At 39.9% G+C, this 21,647-nt stretch overlaps 1 protein-coding gene across 3 annotated transcripts in view; it reads right to left on the reverse strand.

Moving 5' to 3' along the window:
* Positions 1-21,647, reverse strand: part of TRIP4 (thyroid hormone receptor interactor 4) — a 65,410-nt gene that overhangs the window by 11,886 nt on the left and 31,877 nt on the right. For all 3 annotated transcript variants that reach the window (XM_036101843.2, XM_036101842.2, XM_078079212.1), the window contains exons 9-11: positions 20,054-20,241; positions 14,537-14,661; positions 13,199-13,290 (exon numbers count right to left, since the gene is read on the reverse strand). In XM_036101843.2, the coding sequence (XP_035957736.1) occupies positions 13,199-13,290; positions 14,537-14,661; positions 20,054-20,241 (405 nt within the window). The remainder of the gene's footprint in view (positions 1-13,198; positions 13,291-14,536; positions 14,662-20,053; positions 20,242-21,647) is intronic.

Raw genomic sequence — 21,647 nt, forward strand, 5'->3', positions numbered from 1 at the left:
GTACAGAATTTCTGTTTGAAATGATGAAAAAGTTCTGGAGATGGATAATGGCAATGGTTGCACAACATTGTTAATGTATTTAATGCCACTGAATTGTACACTTAAAAATGGTTAAAATGGTAAGTTTTATGTTATGTATATTTTATCACAATACAAATAAAATTTTAAAAAATAGAGGTCCTGAATTCATTTCCAAACCTGCTCCTCTCTTATCCATTCCCCCCCTTTAAAATGAATAATGAATGAATGGATAGCCAGGCTACTAGCTATTCCAACCTTCCAGTTGTTCAGGCCAAAACGCCCACAACCAACCCACTGAGAAATCCTGTTAACTCCACCTTGAAAGGATATCCAACATCTCACCACTTCCTCAGACCTCCACAGCTACTTCCCTGGTCCAAGCCATCATGTTTCCCTGGATTACCACAATAATCTCCTAATTGTTCTCTCTGTTTCTGCCCTTAACCTCTCTCTTTTCTATTTTTAACAGGGCAGCCAGAACTATTTTAAAAATATATATCAGATCATGTCACTCCTCTACTTAAAACTCTCTAGTGGCTTTTCATCTCATTCAGAATAAAAGCCTAAGTCCTCAGCATGACCTTCAGGTTCCTGGACAGTCTGGCCCCCTATTTCCTCTCTGACACCTTTTCCTACTACTTTCACCCCCACTTTCACTCCATTCCAGCCACATTGGCTTCCAGGTTGTTCCTGCCCTTGGGTCTTTGCACTTGCCTATTCTCTCTTCCTGGAATGCTCCCACCCCTGCCACCACCCAGATATCCACATGGCTTCTCTCTTTCTTCAGAACTCTGTTTAAATGTTTAAATGTCAACTTTGCAGTAAGTCTTCCCTAATCATTCTATTTAAAATCAGAGCAAGAATCTCCTCACAAAAGTTGTACTTTCAACTCCTCCTTTTTTTTCCTACAGCACTTACTGTCATCTAATACAATATAATTTACTTATTTAAATTTTTAAATATTTTATTTTTAAGTAATCTCTACACCCCACATAGGGCTCAAACTCACAATCTGGAGATCAAGAGTCGCATGCTCAGGGCGCCTAGGTGGCTCAGTTGTTTAAGCATCCAACTCTTGGTTTTGGCTCAGGTCATGATCTCAGGGTGGTAAGATGGAGCCCCGCACCCAGCAAAGAGTCTGCTTGAGATTCTTTCCCCTCCCTCTCCCTCTGCTCCTCCCCCTGCTTGTGTGCACACTCTCTGTCTCAAATAAATAAATAAAATCTTAAAAAAAAAAAAAAAAAGAGTTGCACGTTCTACCAACTGAGTCAGCCAGGCGCCCCTAAATTTTTAAATTTGGCCTCCCTTTACGAGGATGAAAGCTCCATGAAGGCAAGGATTTTTGTCTGTTTTGTTTACTCCTCAGCACCTTGAATCATGCTTGGCACACAGCAGGCAATCAATAAATATTTGTTGAATGAAAGAATAATGAATTTATCAACTTGTGCATTTAAGGTTATCATTAAATGCCACTGCATATGTCATATTTGTTAACTGTTGATTAAAGACATAGTATTTTCTTTAAGATTTTATTTATTTGAGATAGAGTGAGAGTGAGAGAGAGCACAAGCAGGGGGAGCAGCAGGCAGAGGGAGAAGCAGACTCCCCACTGAGCAGAGAGCCTGACGCGGGGCTCGATCCTAGGACTCCGAGATCATGACCTGAGCTGAAGGCAAACGCTCAACCGACTGAGCCACCCAGGCGCCCCACATTAAGGTTATCTTAACTGTGCTAAATACGCACACGCTGGGAATTTAGGACTATAGTTAGAACTATAGTCTTAGGACTATAACTCTGGGTAAGAGCAGGTGCTACCCTGTAATCTGTTATCCCTCAAGCTAAATTAGAACTTTTGTGTCTTGGCAAGTGGGCCAATAAGGCCCTATGTTTAATATTAACTACACTGACAGGGGCGCCTGGGTGGCTCAGCCATTAAGCGTCTGCCTTCGGCTCAGGTCATGATCCCGGGGTCCTGGGATCAAGCCCCACATCGGGCTCCCTGCTCTGTGGGGGGCCTGCTTCTCCCTCTCCCACTCCCCCTGCTTGTGTTCCTGCTCTCGCTAACTCTCTCTCTGTCAAATAAATAAATAAAATCTTAAAAAAAAAAAAAACTACACTGACATATATTAACAGAGTAAGCAAATGTCAAATAATGGGGGAAATGATAGATAAATGAAATTATACAACAAGAGGTTCCTGGGACCCATTCGTGCGTGCCTCACAATAAACATTAAAATCAACTTTTAATCTAAATCCAAGATTTATGTGAATATCCCTTTTTCCAAGCTTTTATACTGAATTTCAGGAGGCTTACAAGAAACAGAGCTGAAGAACAAAGCAGTCTGCAAAGAAAAAAGCAAAGTAAGACCTATGCATTGGGAAAAGGGGTAGAATGCATTAAAGCAAAGTCAGTTTGGCAGAGCTTCAGTACCTCCAGAAAAAGCATACTCTCTGCAACTAGGGCCTAGGCACTATGGACCACATTAAACACTAACAAGTCAGTGACTTACAAGAAAGGGATTTTTGGTCTGCGACTCAGAAGACTAAAATGTAGCTGATGGAGAGAAAACTAAATTAGGGGCTCCTGGCTGGCTCAGTAGGTAGAGCATGCAACTCTTGATGTCGGGGTTGTGTTCAAGCCCCACATGGGTGTAGAGCTTACATTAAAAAAAACAAAAACAAAAACAGGGGCACCTGGGTGGCTCAGCCATTAAGCGTCTGCCTTCGGCTCAGGTCGAGATCCCAGGGTCCTGGGATCAAGCCCCGCATTGGGCTCCCTGCTAGACGGAGAGCCTGCTTCTCCCTCTCCCACTCTCCCCCTGCTTGTGTTCCCTCTCTCGCTGTGTCTCTCTCTGTCAAATAAATAAAAAATCTTTAAAAAAAAAAAAAAGTAAAGTAAATTAAGAGAAAGGAGGTTCATATTTGTTAATAATATGAATAAACTTTGGATATCATATCCAATTTAGAGAGGATGCTAGAGGAAGGGTCACTGAGATAGCACAACAGACAGATGAGGGAATGTGAATTGTAAGATATAGCAACTCAAGCAACCATTCAAATTCAATAACAGATTCCTCAGGAAGTTGCTGCTGTTCTTGCCTAGGAAAACACGACTCCATCACCTGGTTTCCAGCCTTGGGGGGTGGGAGGGAGGGTTGGGCCTGCTCTTCTTTCATGGCTCATAAGTTTCATAGCTGTCTAACAACAGATAATTAACTACTAAACAGCCATTTTCTTCTCCAGAGGAAAATTGTTCACCAGTCATCTAGAAAACATTTCTTTCGCCATTTTCAAAAGGGATAAAAAAAAGTTTAGTAGTTTTTTGGCAATCACAACTAATTCAGAGCCAAGTGGCCACTTCCACCAACGCTGCAAGCCTCCATTTATTTAGTCCTTGTCCTGAAATGATCAGTAACTCCTAAACAATGTCGCTCTTCCCAACAAATCCCCAGATCACCTATAAGTCTTATATCTCTCTCCAGAGGACTAAAAACTAAAGCAGGGGAGCCTGGGTGGCTCAGTCAGTTAAGTGTCTGCCTTTGGCTCAGGTCATGATCCCAGGGTGCTGGGATCAAGCCCCGCGTTGGGCTCCCTGTTCAGCGGGGAGCCTGCTCCTCCCTCTCCTACTCCCCCTGCTTGTGTTCCCTCTCTCACTGTGTCTCTCTCTGTCAAATAAATAAATAAAATCTTTAAATATGGGGCGCCTGGGTGGCTCAGTTGGTTAAGCGACTGCCTTCGGCTCAGGTCATGATCCTGGAGTCCCGGGATCGAGTCCCACATCGGGTTCCCTGCTCGGCAGGGAGTCTGCTTCTCCCTCTGACCCTCTGATGCTCTCTCTATCTCATTCTGTCTCTCAAATAAATAAATAATAAAATCTTTAAAAAAAATAAAAAATAAAAATAAAAATAAAATAAAATAAAAACTAAAGCAAACAGTTAAGAAGGAACTCACTGACAAAGCACATATATTTGCTAAAGGTTTTCTTGGTTTGAACTTTGGGGAACTAGATAGGACATGAAATCAGGCTCTGAAATCTAGTTAGCTGAAAACCAACTCCAAGAAGATTGAGGTGATAATACCCAGAAAGAGAGAAGGAAATGAGTCTGATAAAAAGGCTACAAGCACATCAGATCCAAAGAAACATATCCTGAAAGCAACTGTGTTCTCTAATAGTTGTTTACATTTTCCTTCAAAGCAATTCAAGGTGTTCACAGGACACACAACTAGTACCTCAGGCCACACTCTACTGGAGGATAAAAGTTTTCTCACAGCAATAACATATTGATCGTGAGGCTTTGACAAGATGACTACTATATATTTGACTGGAGTTGGATAAAGATCAGGCCAGCTGGCCCAGTGTGGGACAGCTGAACTCCCACATACTAGTACCCAATTCAAATCATGTGTTCAGTATCAAAGACGGGGGGTTACAGCTCAATGCTACAGAGTTCATATTTGCTCCAGGTGAAAAGAAAAAGTGATGAGTGACATGCAGCTTAAGGGCCTTAGAGCCATTTGCAGAAAATGATCTAGTTGAAGCCATATAGCATTGGTTTCCTGGTCCCATCCTACTCACAGTTAAGTTTCCACTGTGGCTTTCTGTGCCCTTTGGAATCCTAAGCTAGACCCTCCATATACAAGAGAACCTAAGCAAGTATATTTTCTCTAAAATTAACCTCATAGCTTTTCTGCCCTTACTCTTAAAGACCTAAATGGGAATCACCCATACATGATAATTATTTTTGGTCTTAAATTTCATATAGCAGGCTTTCACTCCAACTTAAACTAATGAGAACTAAAAGAAAATTGCTCTTAATTAAAAGATACTACATTGTAAGGTCCTTAACCATTGACGTTGGGACTAGTAACTCAGAATACTAAAATTCCTCTTGACTTAAGGGATCTGACAATTTTAGAATTTATCTCCCAATGGCTGGTTGACTCAACTGAGAACTATTCTGAGGCAGAGCTCAGAGCATCCTTTGACACCAGTTAACCTACAAAGGTAGATCATTGTTAGGCAATCTGGTGTTATAACCATTAACAATACCCCTTCATAAAATGACATTTGTCTTTCAGAACAAAACAGATTAAAACATTTTTAAACTATCCAAATAAAAAATCATAACACTGTGTGTGGAATAAATTTTTTTCTTAAAATTTTATTTTAAGTAATCTCTACACCCAATGTGGGGCTCGAACTCACAACCCTGAGATCAAGAGTTGCATGTTCTACCAACTAAGCCAGTCAGGCACCCCTAGAATTTGTTTTTTTAAATATTAAAAAAAAATTGATTTTTGTATGGTGATTACATACTACAGAACATCTTTCTTTTACTGCTACAGTATAGGTTTTCTTTACCACAGGTCATTTAAAGTTATTTATCTTAAAAGAAAATTCTCTTATTTTGTATACTCCAACTGGACTAATGATACTACCATTCACCCACTTGCCAGAGTCAGAAACTTGTTTATCTGAGACTTCTCTCTCTCACTTTACATATCCAATCAAATCACCAAGTTTTATAGAATTTACCTCCTAAACATTTCAATCATCTGTTCCTTTCTGTCCAACTCACCTGCCAGAGCAATAATAGGAATATGAACACAGTAGACTGGAGAAGGAAGTGATTAGTCCTGTCAGGGAGGAAATGGACTGAGGTCTGGGAAGACCCTACAGAGAGAGTGACATCTGAGCTATTTTAAAGGATGAACAGAAACTATCCTGGGGGACAAAAGTATAGAGACAAGATATAGGATGGTATACAAAGGAAGACAGAAATTCTTTTTTTAGGACTCACCTTTATTCAGGAGCTTCCTGAACCCTCCCCACCCTGCCTCCAGCCAAGATGAGTTAGCAGTTAGGGCCTCTCTTTTGTGCATTCCTTTTTCATATGATAATTAGTATGGTTGGGTTTTCTTGTCTCAGTCTCTTCTAGTAGACTTAAAGATCCAGAGAGATGGAATATCTCGTTAAAACTCTGGATGCTTAGTCTTTAGCAGTGTGTGGCACATGACAGATAGTAAATACTTGCTGAATGTATGTTATATAATATTCTGAACAATAAAATTGTAAATTAGAGAGGTAATTTGCCACCTGGTTCATACAGTAGACTAGATGACAAATCCAGAAGCCGTGAACAGATTGCAAAAAGTTAGCAAGTCTACAGCAGATTCCTTCTAGATCAAGCAGACCACTTTCTCACTAAGCCTGGGTTTACTTACAGGTAAAATGAAGGTGTCACATTAAATGATTGATTCTACCTACATAAAACCTCTTACATCTGTCCCCCTCTTATCTAATTTCACTGGCATTAGCCTAGAACAGACTTTTTATTTTTAATAACATATAATGTATTATTTGTTTCAGGGGTACAGGTCTGTGATTCATCAGTCTTACAAAATTCACAGTGCCTAGAACAGACTTTTAAAAATATCTTGACCCTGGAAGGACAACTGCCATCTCATTAGTCTCCCCACCTTCAGGCTCTTCACTGTAATCCATCTTCCACATTGCAGCCAGATCCATTTTCCTAAATCAAGGCCGTGATCACGTTCCAAACACCCCTCCCTCCATTCCACAACTGACTACAGAAAAAAGTCTTACCTCTAAAGCCTATCATTCAAAGCTATCTACCATTGGACCACAACATACTTTTCCATTCTTTTTTTTTTTTTTTTTTTAAAGATTTTTTATTTATTTATTTGACAGAGAGAGACACAGCGAGAGAGGGAACACAAGCAGGGGGAGTGGGAGAGGGAGAAGCAGGCTCTCCCGCTGAGCAGGGAGCCCGATGCGGGGCTCGATCCCAGGACCCTGGGATCATGACCTGAGCCGAAGGCAGACGCTTAACGACTGAGCCACCCAGGCGCCCTTATACTTTTCCATTCTTGTTTGCTGTTGCTTCCTCTTCTTCACCCATACTCATCTCTCAACAAACTGGTTTACTATTATTCTCCGGACAGGCCCATAACTTCCCACCTCACACTTCTCCCTCTCCTTGGAATATGCTTCTCAATCAACTAAGTAGGAAGACCTGAATAGCAATCCCAATTCTACCATTTACTAACAGTACTCAAGTTACTTTAACTGAGTCTTGAATTCCCTCATCCCTAAAAGAGGGGTAATGATACCTTGCTTGGAGCTGTTGTGGGGATTAGAACATACATAGGTCTGGCACATAAGAGCTGATCAAAAAGTGATAGATTTTATTATTACTACCCTTCAAGGCTAATTCAAAAGCCATATTCTTTTTTTTTTTTTTTAAAGATTTTATTTATTCATTTGAAAGGGAGAGAGACAGAGCACAAGCATGGGGAGAGGCAGAGGCAGAGGGAGAAGCAGGAGCAGGCTCTCCACTGAGCTGGGAGCCCGATGTGGGGCTCGATCCCAGGACCTGGAGATCATACCTGAGCCAAAGGCAGACGCCCCACCATCTGAGCCACTCAGGCGCCCCTCAAAAGCCATATTCTTAATAAAGTCTTTTGGGATCCCTCCTAGCTGGAAGCAACCTTTCCTTCCTTTAAATTCCTCAGAGACACTCCACTTTTCAAGATAGTTATCTTGCTTTTTATTTTGTATTTGTTTGTTTACATTCATATTTTATTTATCTAGTAGTCTTTCAAACATTCTGAGGGCAGAACCAATGGCTGATTCACCTGTTTCTTTTAGTGTCTAAATCAATGTCTGATTTATGGTAGACACTCAGGTATTTATAATAATACTTAAGAAAATCTTAAGAATTAAATGTGCATTTTCAGGGGCACCTTGGTGGCTCAGTCAGCTAAGTGTCTGCCTTCAGCTCAGGTCATGATCCCAGGGTCCTGGGATCAAGCCCCATGTCAGGTTCCCTACTCAGCGGGGAATCTGCTTCTCCCTCTCTCTCTGCCCCTCTCCCTCTGCCCCTCACCCACCACTTGTGCTCTCTTTCTCTCTCTCAAATAAATTAAATCTTTAAAAAAAAAAGAATTATATGTTCATTCTCAGATGAAAAGCTAAACATTAAAGAACTTACATAAATGCATAGACAAGTGTTAATATTTCCCTCCTCTGTTCAGGATAAGTACAAAAGAAAGTATAATGCTTTCTGGATTATTAAAAAACATACATGGTTGTCCTCAACTCAGCATGTGGGCACTTGACACTAAGGTTATAAAACAACTGTAAAGACAGTCTGTTCTGACCTAAAAGTTCTAGTAAATATTCTAGTCTTCATGAGAATTCTGAAAATACATTCCCTGTTTCACTCAAGTGAGCTGTGATTTTAAAGAACTGCCTAGGGTTAGGCTAGTTGTGGCAGACACACAGTTCCCCTCTTTGTTAGATCTCTGACACAGCCCTCATGATCCCTTAGGAATATACATTTTTAGGTTTATAAATATGCAGGTTTTCTCAGTACAACAGAGAGGACATTTTCACATATATTTTTTTAAGGTTTTATTTATTTGTCAGAGAAAGAGAGAGAGCATAAGCAGGGGGAGCGGCAGGCAGAGGGAGAAGCAGGCTCCCCGCTGAGCAGGGAGCCCGACGTGGGACTCGATCCCAGGACCCTAGGATCACGACCTGAGCTGAAGGCAGACGTTTAACCAAATGAGCCACCCAGGCGTCCCCATTTTCACATTTTTTTTTTTTAAGATTTTTTTTCATTTATTTATTTGACAGAGACAGAGATAGCGAGAGCAGGAACACAAGCAGCGGGAGTGGGAGAGGGAGAAGCAGGCTTCCCCTCGAGGAGGGAGCCCGATGTGGGACTCGATCCCAGGACCCTGGGATCATGACCTGAGCTGAAGGCAGACGCTTAACGACTGAGCCACCCAGGCGCCCGCCATTTTCACATATTTTAAAAGAAAATTTGCAAGGGTGCCTGGATGGCTTAGTTGGTAGATAATACACTCTTGGTCTCAGGGTTGTGAGTTCAGGCCCCATGTTGGGTATAGAGCTTACTTTAAAAAAAAAAAGAAAAGAAAGAAAAGGAAAATGTGGGGAATTTGGGGATCCTGCATTTTTCAAATGCCTGGTTTGAATATTGACTACTCCTTCATTCTCTAATTTCTCACCTCTCAGACCTACAGATAACACAATGGTGATAGAAACTAATGATGTCCACACATGATTTTTACAAATCTTCCTGAAGATCTGTATCGCTTGGATACCCCTTATAGGAGAAGGAACAAGTAATACTCTCTTACCCACTGAAGACTTCAATTCTCTTGCCCATGTCAATTACATAGGCACCCAGCAGAACTGCTTCAGCAGAGTTCTTTAAAGATAGGGTCTTGGCTATTATAAAAGCCATAAGATCAAATGGAGTGAAGGGTCAGTAAGCTGGCAGGAGAGGAATGGATTTAGTTAGAAGAAACAGAACAATCAATGACCTTGGAGATTTCAGATAAATCAGATTCTATATTGAAGGCAGATACATAAATAGCACAAACACAACACAGACAAGTAGAAACAAAAGCCACCAACTCAACTTTCTGTTTGAAAACTTGTTAGGTCTAGAGAACTGTTCAAACCACAGCTGCTAATGGTTATGGATTTGGCAATCAAAATGTCTTTGTTAAAAAAAAAAAAGTTTTAACTGCCTTACTATTGAGGTTACAAACCACAGCCTTGATGCATTGTTACAGTCAACATCCTCCCTGCTGTTTTTGAGAGCTTACATCTGCTGCTGGCAGATAAAATGCTGGCAAACGGCATGGGCTCCTTCCAGGGGAATACGGGAGAAGTTGTAACTAGATGGCTCTCATCTACCTTCCTCTCTCGAGTTGAGCCCACAGCCTTTTCTGTATCATTCCTACCTTGTCTAGGTCGATTCCCTGCCATTACTCAGGAGGGCTGAGGGTCTAGTGGGATTTTTTTCCAGCACAAATTAGCCATGCCAGCCATACTACTCTTAGAAGATAAAAGGAAGAGGAGTTCTTAGCTCAGGGCAGAGCATTTTTAGCACATATTTTTAAAAATCAGTTATAGTGTACTTGATTTTAAACAACCCCTAATAAAACCTTTTCTGTTTTTTATTTTTTTAAGAGACCAAATGATCACACTACGCCAAAAATAGTGAGGGCTTAGTATATTTTAACTTATCAAAGAAAGGCCAAGAATGTGAGGTCAGGAAGTAAGTTACTGAGTTTCTTTGCGGAAGGAAAAAGTTAGGAACAAGATGGAGAAGTAAAATGTGGTCCAAGTCACATAGGAGATTAGCTTCAGTTGAAAAAAAAAAAATTACTAGATCTATACTGGTTTTCAAAGAAAATGTAATTCAGCTAGGTGATGAGTAACGAGTGTGAAGATGCAGAAAGACACAGGTCAAGAAACCGATTGCTGGATGATTCTCCCTCAATGAGATGACCTATGAGAATAAAAGAAAACCAAACATACGTAGACTAGCACTTTCTAAGCTGTATATACAAGATACCAGTTCTGTAGTTAGTAAGTAGGTAGTGTGCATGGGGTGGAGAGAGGGGATTTTATGGTCTAAAAGTTTTTGCAACACTACACGTTATATCCACTAGATGTATCAGAGTCATAATGCACACTAGCATATTAAGGGCTCTGAAAAGGTCTGCAAGTAAACAAATACATGTATTTGATACAAATACATTTTCCAAATGTATGTGTCCATAGGGAATCACCTCCCCTGTTTTTATGTCTCCAGAGAACACTTATGCATGGAATAGTTTGGGAAATGCTAGTCTAGGGCTATTACTCCTAAACTTTCAACTCATTCTAACAGAAATGAGAATAAGGTTTGTAAAACAGGCTCGGTAATCACATTTCTTACATCACAGAACCCTAGGTCAGAGACAGGGAGATTACCAAGGATGCTTGAGACATTTTCTAAAAGGCAGCCAAATACCAAAGCTACAACTTTTCAAAGATCCTTACCCAATAAATAATCCCCAGATAGGTCTAATATCAATTCTGAATACATTCTCAGCTGAGCTACCCCCAACACAGAAAAGAAACAGTGGGGGAAAGCCCCAGGAAAGCTGATCATAGGGAAAATGGGTAAGGGATTCCTGTTTGGTGAAGCCTACTGGCTTCCGGTGTTTGGGGATATTCTAATGTCATACATTAGGGAAATTCATAGGGAGACTTGCCAGGACCTCCAGCTGGGAACATATGGGAGGATTCCTACATTTCTATGTGCTGCCCTCAGCATCCTCAGGATAAAAGACAGAATCTAAGCTTGAAGAAGAGTATCATGGTGACCTGAAAGAGAGGTATCTGTGAGAGACCAAAGAGATTTGTTTTGTTAATTAGATTTCTAATTCCCATAAACTTTGCTATACTCCATAGGCTAGGATTACAGTTTCCTACCCTTCTCTACACAAACCTGTGGCAGAAAGAAGATTGGCTGTCTAATGATTGAAATCATTTGACCTTGTATCAGATGGTGGTCTGCTTGATTGACAAATAAGAAAATAAAAGAAGGCCCCTCACCAAACCCCACCACCCACACTGCCAGATGCTCCTGAGTTCCCTTTTAGAATGCAAATATCCTATGAAGAAAATATATTAATAACATATTAAGTCATACTAAGCTATTAATGACTGTGAGCGTCTTTTAAAACTATAAAGCCTGGGGCGCCTGGGTGGTTCAATTGGTTAAGTGTCTGCCTTCAGCTCAGGTCACCATCTCAGGGTCTTGGAATTGAGCCCTGCACTGGGCTCCCTGCTCAGCTCTCTGCTTCTCCCTCTCCTTCTGCCCCACCACCCCGACTCGTGAGCACGCCCTCTCTCTCAAATAAATAAAATCTTAAAAAAAAAAAAAAAAACTATAAAGCTAATACCAATGTATGGAATTTTTACTTCTAGACTGAAAAAAAAAAAAAAGGGAGAGGAAGAGAGCAAAGAAGATCCTGGAAAAATGGGTGAAAGACCCATAGAGGCATAGGCAGAAGAGTGTGGAAAACAAATGGTCTCCACGTGTCTATGGTTTTGCCTAGGTTTGGATCAGGTAATAAGCGCAGAACAAAAGGCTAGGGATCAAATTCATGCCAAAATGCATGCAATGTACTCATATACATAAAGTAATCAGAGAAGAGCTGAGGAGGCAACCCACAAGAAAATTAAAGACAAAAAACTAAAGGGATACTAACTATTGGTTAAAATCTATGAGGAACGGGTAGAGAGAGTAAGATAGATAGGAACAGTTTTTATAAACAGTAATAACAGTATTGAAAGGCAAATAAATCTGGAAAACAATTTACTGAGAAAAATGAAACTGAAGAACATTTTCCTAGGCACAGTAGTTGCCTAAAGCCACTGTTCAAAAAATAGGAAAACCGGCACCTGGGTGGCTCAGTTGGTTAAGCGACTGCCTTCGGCTCAGGTCATGATCCTGGAGTCCCTGGATCGAGTCCCGCAACGGGTTCCTTGCTTGGCAGGGAGTCTGCTTCTCCCTCTGACCCTAACCCCTCTCATGTGCTCTCTCTCATTCTCTCTCTCTCAAATAAATAAATAAAATCTTTAAAAAAAAAAAAAAAATAGGAAAACCATATTGTTAGGTAAAACTCTTCGTGCTCCAAGGATAGACTTTCCCATTTTGGATTTCTGCTGGTCTGAGTGTAAACATAAGGCTCTAAATTTCAGAGTTCTCCAATTAAGCTGAAGTCCTTCAGCTCCCTCTGCTGTTCAAAAATGAACTCTAGTTATGTCAGTTCAATCTTCAGTGATCAAAATAAATAAAAATACATACCTACATATGTGCATACGCATACACTCTCTCTCACACACATAACCCAAATATGGCACAGTCCAGGCAATCAGAATTCAAACATACTAGCCTATCATGAATTGTCTCACCTGGGCCAAATGTTCCAAAATAATAACAAATCTTATTATTCCCACCACCTAACTGAAATAATTTAAGGGATAATGGAGGGTTTCTTTACCAAAAGCAGCAACATTTTATGAAAGGATAAGGACCTTGTACTCATTAGCCTGATTGGGGCAACAGCTTGTCATGCAGAAATGTACATGTATCACAAACCAAAACATCACTAGTTTTTCTGTTTCTGCCCAGTATTTCCCTATGAAAAGATTATCCTCATATGTCTAAATTCAGTTGCTAACACCTTACTATCTCCAAGATATTCTGTGTTGAAGGATCTACAAGTCAACTATGGTAGCAAACCAAGCATGTGTCCAAGAGAATTATTCCTTACTCACCTGATCCTTAAACTGCTTCTGGGACAAGCAGTCAATGAGGTCCACACAGCCCAGAAGACAACCTGATGGATAGTCATTGGGAAATTCCACATCTGAATCAAGAATAACAGAAGGATCATATAAATTTCCTCTTTTGTGACCCTGAAACTCACGAATCTGTTTCCAATTCTGAACAAATCACTTTCTCTATTATCTATTTGTAGACACAGAAAAACAATGATGTTTTTATTTAACACAACTGTTTGAATTTTAGCAAAAAATTTAGTGAGTGGCTGGCTTAGTCCACTATCCACATCCTAAGCTATAAAAAAAATTACCCTTACACCATCGAAGTTCAAGGACCCTACAACTTCAAACAAATCAATTCCACCTATACTCAACTGGATTAGCCTTGAATTTGGTGGTGATGGGTTTTGGAAACAAGCTACAGGTGTGAAGAGAAAAACCAAAAAAATGTAGTTAAAAAAATATAAGAATGACAGACCATAGGGAGTTAGAAAAAGGAAAAGACAACACAAATTTAAAACAAGCCAGTCATATCAGTCAAAACAAAAATGTGCTTTTAAGGAAACATGCACTTTTGATTCCTAAAACTTTGGTTTCCTAAAAACTTTTAAAGGCAGTTCTGTAATTATCCTCTCATTCTACCTTCAAAACAACTGTATGAGTTAGATAAGAGGAAGAAAAATGAAACACCTAAGGGTCAGAAGTGGTTTTTTGGATCCAAACTTTATGTGCTTGGGATGATTCCCAAAATACACTGCTTAAGTCAACCAACTCTGACCCGTCAAAATCCCACAGCAGATGTCTATTTGGGTCACTCCCTCCAAAAAATTCTTACTGTGGTTGTTCTTCCCAATCTAAAGATCCCAAAGTTTATAGTAGTCATGTTGCTCTCACAATTTAGGGAAGGAAGGAAGGAAGGAAGAAAGAAAATTTCCTCAGATGAAATTAAAACTGGCTCAAGTCGGATAAGCATCCGACTCTTTATCTCAGGTCTTGATATCAGGGTCGTGAGTTCAAGCCCCACGTTGGGCTCCATGCTGGGTGTGGAGCCTACTTAAAAAAAAAAAAAAAAAGAGATTAAAACTAGTTGGTCGATTTCTGGTGTTGGGAACTGATATTTTTATTTTCATTGGTTGATGAATCAATGCTTTGAACAGCTGTCTATGATCTGCTACTAAACAAACATACACAAAGATGAAAGTCCCTCTCATACCAGTCACACCCCCCAGAAAAAAGAAAGTCCTAGGAAGAAGGAAATGAAAGAAGATGAACATCAACAACAATGAATTCTCTCCATCAAATAATATTGAAAGGAGAATATATGGCTGTTACCTTTCCCACGAAGAACACGATATGTAGTCTGGAGTTCTGAGACTTCTTGAGGGGAGGGTCTTTTGGCTGTGGCTGCTATCCAAAGTCGTCCTCTGTGAGGAGTGTACCAGCTTCTGCCCTCCACCCTTAAAACAATTACAAATTTAGTAGGAAGGATCCAAATTCTCGTATCCCAGAGGATCTAATTTAATACAGCAAATCAGGGCGCCTGGGTAGCTCAGTTGGTTAAGCGACTGCCTTCGGCTCAGGTCATGATCCTGGAGTCCCTGGATCGAGTCCCGCATCGGGCTCCCTGCTCGGCAGGGAGTCTGCGCAGGGAGCCTGCTTCTCCCTCTGACCCTCCCCCCTCTCATGTGCTCTCTCTCATTCTCTCTCAAATAAATAAATAAATAATCTTTAAAAAAAAAAAATAATAATAATACAGCAAATCATCCAGTTAAACCAAGAGATCTACAGAAGATATCTCACAAAGAGGGGTATTTTGTGTGAAAAACATACAATACCCTTCACTGGAGTATGAACTCTGTTCTCTAGCTTTTCCTAACATCAGAACAAAGACAATTCTGGCACCTGAGTGGCTCAGACAGTTTAGCGTCTGCCTTCGGCCCAGGTCACGATCCCAGGGTTCTAGGATCAAGTCCCCCGTCGGCCTCCTTGCTCAGCGGAGAGTCTGCTTCTCACTCTGCCTCTGCTCCTCCTGCTTGTGCACCCAAATCTTACATATTTTTTTTTAAGAGATTTTATTTATTTGAGAGTGAGCAAGTGAGAGAGAAGAGAGAACATAAGTGGGGGGAGGGGCAGAGGGAGAGGGAGAAGCAGACTCCCTGCTGAGCAGGGAGCCCGGATGATGCATGGGTGCGGGGGCCCTCAACCCTGGGACTCCAGGATCATGACCTGAGCCGAAGGCAGATGCTTAACCTACTGAGCCACCCAGGTGCCCCCAAACCTTACATTTTCTTTTTTCTTTTTTTTAAAGATTTTATTTTATTTATTTGAGACAGAGAGAGAGAGCACAAGAGGGGGTAGGGTGAGAGGGAGAAGCAGACTCACCGCCGAGCAGGGAGCCCGATGTGGGACTTGATCCCAGGACTCCGGGATCATGACCTGAGCTGAAGGCAGTCGCTCAACCAACTGAGTCACCCAGGCGCCCCCCAAATCTTACATTTTCAAGGCATCTAAGTTGTTCCACAAAAAAGGAAATCCTTGCTCTTCTTTGAGTCAAAGGCTAACCTTTTCTTGGAAGCTTTGTTAATTGTTCTCTAACCTAACAGAAAAATCCTCACCAACACACAAATCTCTAAGAATAGTACTTTTATGATTATTACTTAATAGAATTTAAGTAAATGAAAATACTTATCATCTTCACTCTTTAAACTGTAGCCACATCCATTTATATTTTCTAAGTATTCTATAAAGGATTATGTTCTTTGTAGATAATTAAACAACTTGACTAGTTTGAAAGAATCTTTAAGTGGAATAACAGTGCATCCAAGAGAATTTAATTACTCTCCAAGGATTACAAAAAGACGTTCCTGGGGGAGGCGGAATTGGGCAAAATGAGTGAGAGGGGGAGGTACAGGATTCCAGTTATGGAATGAGTAAATCACGGGAATAAAAAGCAGAGCATAAGGAATACAATGATATTGTAGTAGCAGTGTAATGGGACACAGGGTAGTTATACTTGTGGTGAACAAAGCATAATGTATAAACTTGTCAAATCACTAAGCTGTATACCTGAAACAACTATTAACACTGTGTGTCAACTATACTCAAAAAATAGAAGAAAAAGAAAAAAATGATGTTCCTCTTTTAGTTCCCAACCAAATGAAATAAGTACCTTGATCATACTCCTATTACACTATTCTTATAATGGAAAACAGGGAATTTCTCATATCCTTCATTTTCCAATACAGATGAATTGAAAGAGTGCCAGGCACATAATAGGTGATCAATAAATGAAGAATGAATCATTAGCTTTCTTCTCTCCACAGCAAATAACCTGAAGGGTTAGTGAGAAAACAGTCTCACAAATGTGGCAGAACCGCTCATTTTACTTCTGTGGGATTAGTTATTGTGGGCTGGATGCTGCTCATCTGTTCTTTTCAGTAACAAAATCTGAATAACACAGATCCAAAATAGGATGAGAGAAATGTAAACATTCTGATTCTCTCAGCAGAAGGCAAGCTGTTTAGTTTTCTACTTTGGAAGATGGAAAAGATAACCAAATTGTAGAAAACTGAATGAGAAAAACAGGTATCTGAGGGCCCAGCTGCCCTGAAGCAGAAGCAGATTCACATGCATTTGTACTAATGGCACTACACATATGAACTATAAAACAATTACAAGCCAAAGCAAGAAGGCCTGACCTTCAAGAGGGGAGAAAAACAGTAATGTACCTTAATGAAGGAGGGAAATCACAGCTAATAATGAAAATACCACAATAGAAATGATTCATCCTAAATGTCAATAAAAAATTTTCTTTCAGAAGAAAAATGACTGAAGCTTATACAGTAAGAATGGAAAAAACACTTTGAAAACTTGAACTCTAGTTCCATCTCTGCTACAAACTAGCTTTGTAATTCAGAGAATGCGACTTTACCTTTGCTTACCTAAGTGTCTTCATTTGTGCAAGATTGTAATAATACTGGCCTAATCTATTTCATAGAGCTACTACTTTTAAAACTGTAAAAATCTATTTAAATATAAGGTATTATTACTGTTAGGACACTGCCTAGGCATAGTAAATTCTAATAGACAAAATAGAAAGGAAAAAAAAAGATGTCGGGGCTCCTGGGTGGCTCAGTCATTAAGCGTCTGCCTTCGGCTCGGGTCATGGTCCCAGGGTCCTGGGATCGAGCCCCGCATCGGGCTCCCTGCTTGGCGGGAAGCCTGCTTCTCCCGCTCCCTCTCCCCCTGCTTGTGTTCCTGCTCTCACTCTCTCTCTCTCTTTCTCTCTCTGTCAAATAAATAAATAACATCTTTAAAAAAAAAAAAGATATCTACACCCCACCATTTGCTGCAGCATTATTTACAACAGCCAAGACATGGAAACAACCAAATGTCCACTGATGGATAAATGGATAAAGAAAATGTGGTATATATGTGAAATGGAATATTATTCAGCCATAAAAATGAAGGAAATCCAGCCATTTAATTTAAGACATGGATAGACCTTGAGGGCATTGTGCTAAATCAGACAGAAAAAGACAAATACTGTATGATCTCACTTATATGTGGAATCTGAAAAAAAACAAACTCATAGATACAGAGAATAAATTGGTGGTTGCCAGAGGTAAATGGGTGAAGACAGTCAAAACTTTCAGTTATAAGATAAGTAAGTCCTGGGGAAGTAATGTACAGCTGGTGACTACAGTTAACGATACTGTACTGTACAGGGGCGCCTGGGTGGCTCAGTCGGTTAAGCATCTGCCTTTGGCTCAGGTCATGATCCCCAGGTCCTGGGATTAAGCCCCACATCGTGCTCTCTGCTCAGCAGGGAGCCTGCTTCCCCCCCTCCCTCTGCCACTCCCCCTTGCTTGTGCTCTCTCTCTCTCAAATAAATAAATAATAACTAAATAAAATTTTTTAAAAACTACTGTATTCTATATTTAAAAGCTGCTAAGAAAGTAGACCTTAAAAGTCCTCATGACAGAGGCGCCTGGGTGGCTCAGTGATATACGCGTGTACCTTGGGCTCAGGTCATGATCCCAGGGTCCTGGGATCGAGCCCCAAGCCCTGCTCAGCGGGGATCCTATTTCTCCCTCTCCCCACTCCCCCCGAAATAAATAAAATCTTTTTTTAAAAAAAAGTTCTCATGACAAACAAAAAATTTGTAACTATGTGAGGTAATGGATGTTAACTAAACTTACTGAGGCAATCATGTAAAAATATATACTTACCTATCAAATCATTATATTGTACACCTTAAACTAATATAATGTTATATGTTAATTACATTTCAATAAAACTGGGAAAAAAGGAAAAATGAATATGTTGTAATGATAAAGTGAAAGAAGTAAAACAATATATATTATGATCTCACTATATAACAGTTTGCACAGGAAAAAAATATAAGTAAACTCTCTAAAATGCTAACAGTAGCTGTTTCTTTTTCTTCCTTTTTTTTAGAAGATTTATTTATTTGACACAGAGAGAGAGAGCACAAGCAGGGGGAGTGGCAGGCAGAGGGAGAGCGAGAAGCAGGCTCCCCTCTGAGCAGAGAGCCCGACATGGGGACATCGGGCTTGATCCCAGGACCCTGGGATCACGGCTAGAACCAAAGGCAGATGCTCAACTGACTGAGCGACCCAGGCACCCCTAACAGTAGCTGTTTCTAAGTGGTGGGATTATACGTGATCTTTTTCTGTATTTTCCAATTTTCTATTTATATCTATAAAAGCAGAGAAAAACCTATTTTTTATTTTATTTTTTTAAAGATTTTAATTTTAAGTAATCTCTATACCCAATGTGGGCTCAAACTTACAACCCCAAGATCAAGAGTCACATGTTCTACCAAATGAGCCAGCCAGGCACTCCAAAAAAACTATTTTTTAAAATTGAATTGAGAAGAAAGATGAAACCACAGAATAGTAAGTTCTGACCATTATTAATAGGTACAATGACTCAACTCTGTAATACTTCTACTTAACTCTTACTAAATCCCACACTGTTTGTAGAAAAGGAATTTGTGGTAAAATAGTTTCTCAATATGGTTACTCAGATTAGTAGATAGATAATATGATAGAAAAACAAAACCACAGTCGGGCTGATGTATTAAAAAATATTAATAAATAGGTATAAAAACTTTGAATTTCAAATAGGATCAAACCATTAATGTTGCTGAGTGCTATATTACAAAGGCAAAGCCAAGTCTTGTCAAGACTTTCTTCCAGGGATGCCTGGGTGGCTCAGTCGGTTAAGCGTCTGCCTTCAACTTGGGTCACGATCCCAGGGTCCTGGGATCCAGTCCCACATCTGGCTCCTTGCTCAGCAGGGAGCCTGCTTCTCCCTCTGCCTGCCGCTCCCCGATTGTGCTCTCTCTCTTCGACAAATAAATAAAATCTTAAAAAAAAAAAAGACTTTCTTACAAAGATGAAAAACTGGTCTTCCATTCTTTGTTATGACTAGGATCCTTAGTTTTTCTAACCTCAGTTTTTTTTTTAAGCTATTCAGTAAAAACACTACTACCAAATCAGTAACATGAATATATTGCTGAAAGTTCTATGTGAAGAGTATTATAAATCATCACTACATTGGGGAAAATTAACTCTATTTCTTTTTTTTAGAGAGAGATAGAAAGATTGGGGGGGGGGATAGAAAATCTTAAGCAGGCTCCATGCCCAGCACAGACCCAACGTGGGGCTCAATCTCATAACCCTGAAATCATGACCTGAGCCGAAATCAAGAGTCAGATGCTTAACCAACTGAGCCACACAGGCACCTCCCCAATTCATAATTCTAAATCAAGTTTATGTCACTGTAAAATCTTCCATTGCCAAGACTCATTTCCATCCTTACCTTTTGATCCCTCTGACAAGCAGAGAAGCCCAGGGCTGATGCATAGAGAGGCACCAGCCACCATCAAAGCCTTCCTGAAATTCTTGGTCCTGGATTCGCAGCTGGTGCCGATAGGAGCTGAATTCTAGTTCCGATCCTGCTGAATGGAAAGCCTTCTTCTGTGAGGCTGCACCTGTCTGGTCTATCCACTACACAAAAAAGAAACCAAACATACAGTTCTGTCTGACAAGGAAAGAACCTGGGGTAGATATACAAAATGAGATGAATGCTTATAATGAAGAAATCATACTGGGCACAGTTTCCTTAAAGTTTATCCCATCTTCATCTGAAACAAGGCCAAAAAAGGTAGTAGGTATAATTATATTCAGTAGGAGTTGTAGGTATGATAACAAAGTCCCATCTTAAAAGATAATCAAAATGCTGAAATCTCCATACATAGCTTCCTAATTCCAGCAACAATACAACTAGTAGACCAAGTACAAGGTCTGCAATTATTCCCACTTTATATTTATTAATGATCCATACTGGATTCTGGACAATTTCCCAACATAATTCCATCGAACAAAGGTTCAACATTTTGGTCTACACATTTTTCATGTGCTTAGGGGCAGAGTCACATGGTGGCATCATGATAAAGCCAAACAGATACCATCACGGGCAGCAGTTCTACTGGAGGCATGACGTTTTCTCTTACCCTGAAATGAACTTGTCCCTTAAAAGACAGGACAGAGCACAACTGAAACAAGGCTCCCATCACATAAAGAGAAGAGAGAGGACAGAGGTAACAGAGCAAACTGATTCATCCTGGCAGTAGTTCTGACACAGAATGACAAAGGTTAATGTTTCTTCCAGAACAAGAAGACTGAAGGCTCCAAAATTTAAAAAAAAAAAAAAGGCTTTATTAAGATGATAAACTTTGGGGTTAGTTTTCTTAACTTTTGACTTTTTATTTGATAATTTATAGGGGGAAAAAAACTAGAGTGGTAGTTTAGAGACTCTAAACAATTGTTTAACTTCTAACAGTTTCAGTTTTCTCAACTATAAAATGAGGGGGTTGGACTAAATTAATCTCTAATAATTTTTCTGTAATAAAGTTTTATGATTCTAATCAACTGCATATCTTAAAAAAATGAACATTTATTGAATACTTGACTATGTGAAGCACATAAAGTACAAAAAAGATACAGTTCTTTCTTTCAAGGAACTTATAATCCTAGTAGAAGACAAAAACATAAATAGCTATCCAAAACCTAAAGCAGAATAGAATAAATATTACACAGAGATAGAAGTCCTTAACTCTGAATATCCAGAAAAGACTCATCCTTTATAGGGGAAATAACTGATTTTGTAAACATGTTTGTGTTTGAACAATTCTGAGGCCCACATTCTCTGTTTTATCTCTACTACAGTTCTAGTTTATATTACCTGTTTCTCTGTTCCCACAGCCACTTTCCTAAATTAATCTCTTATCTTTCAATAATATTATTATAGACCCTACTAACAGGACTAAATTTTTAGCCTTTACATAACTCTCTGCTACCCTAGTAGTGTTACAACACTAACCTGGGCCCTCATTATCTCCCCACTGCACTAC

The sequence above is a fragment of the Halichoerus grypus genome, chromosome 8 (genome assembly GCF_964656455.1).
Source record: "Halichoerus grypus chromosome 8, mHalGry1.hap1.1, whole genome shotgun sequence".
NCBI lineage: Eukaryota > Metazoa > Chordata > Mammalia > Carnivora > Phocidae > Halichoerus > Halichoerus grypus.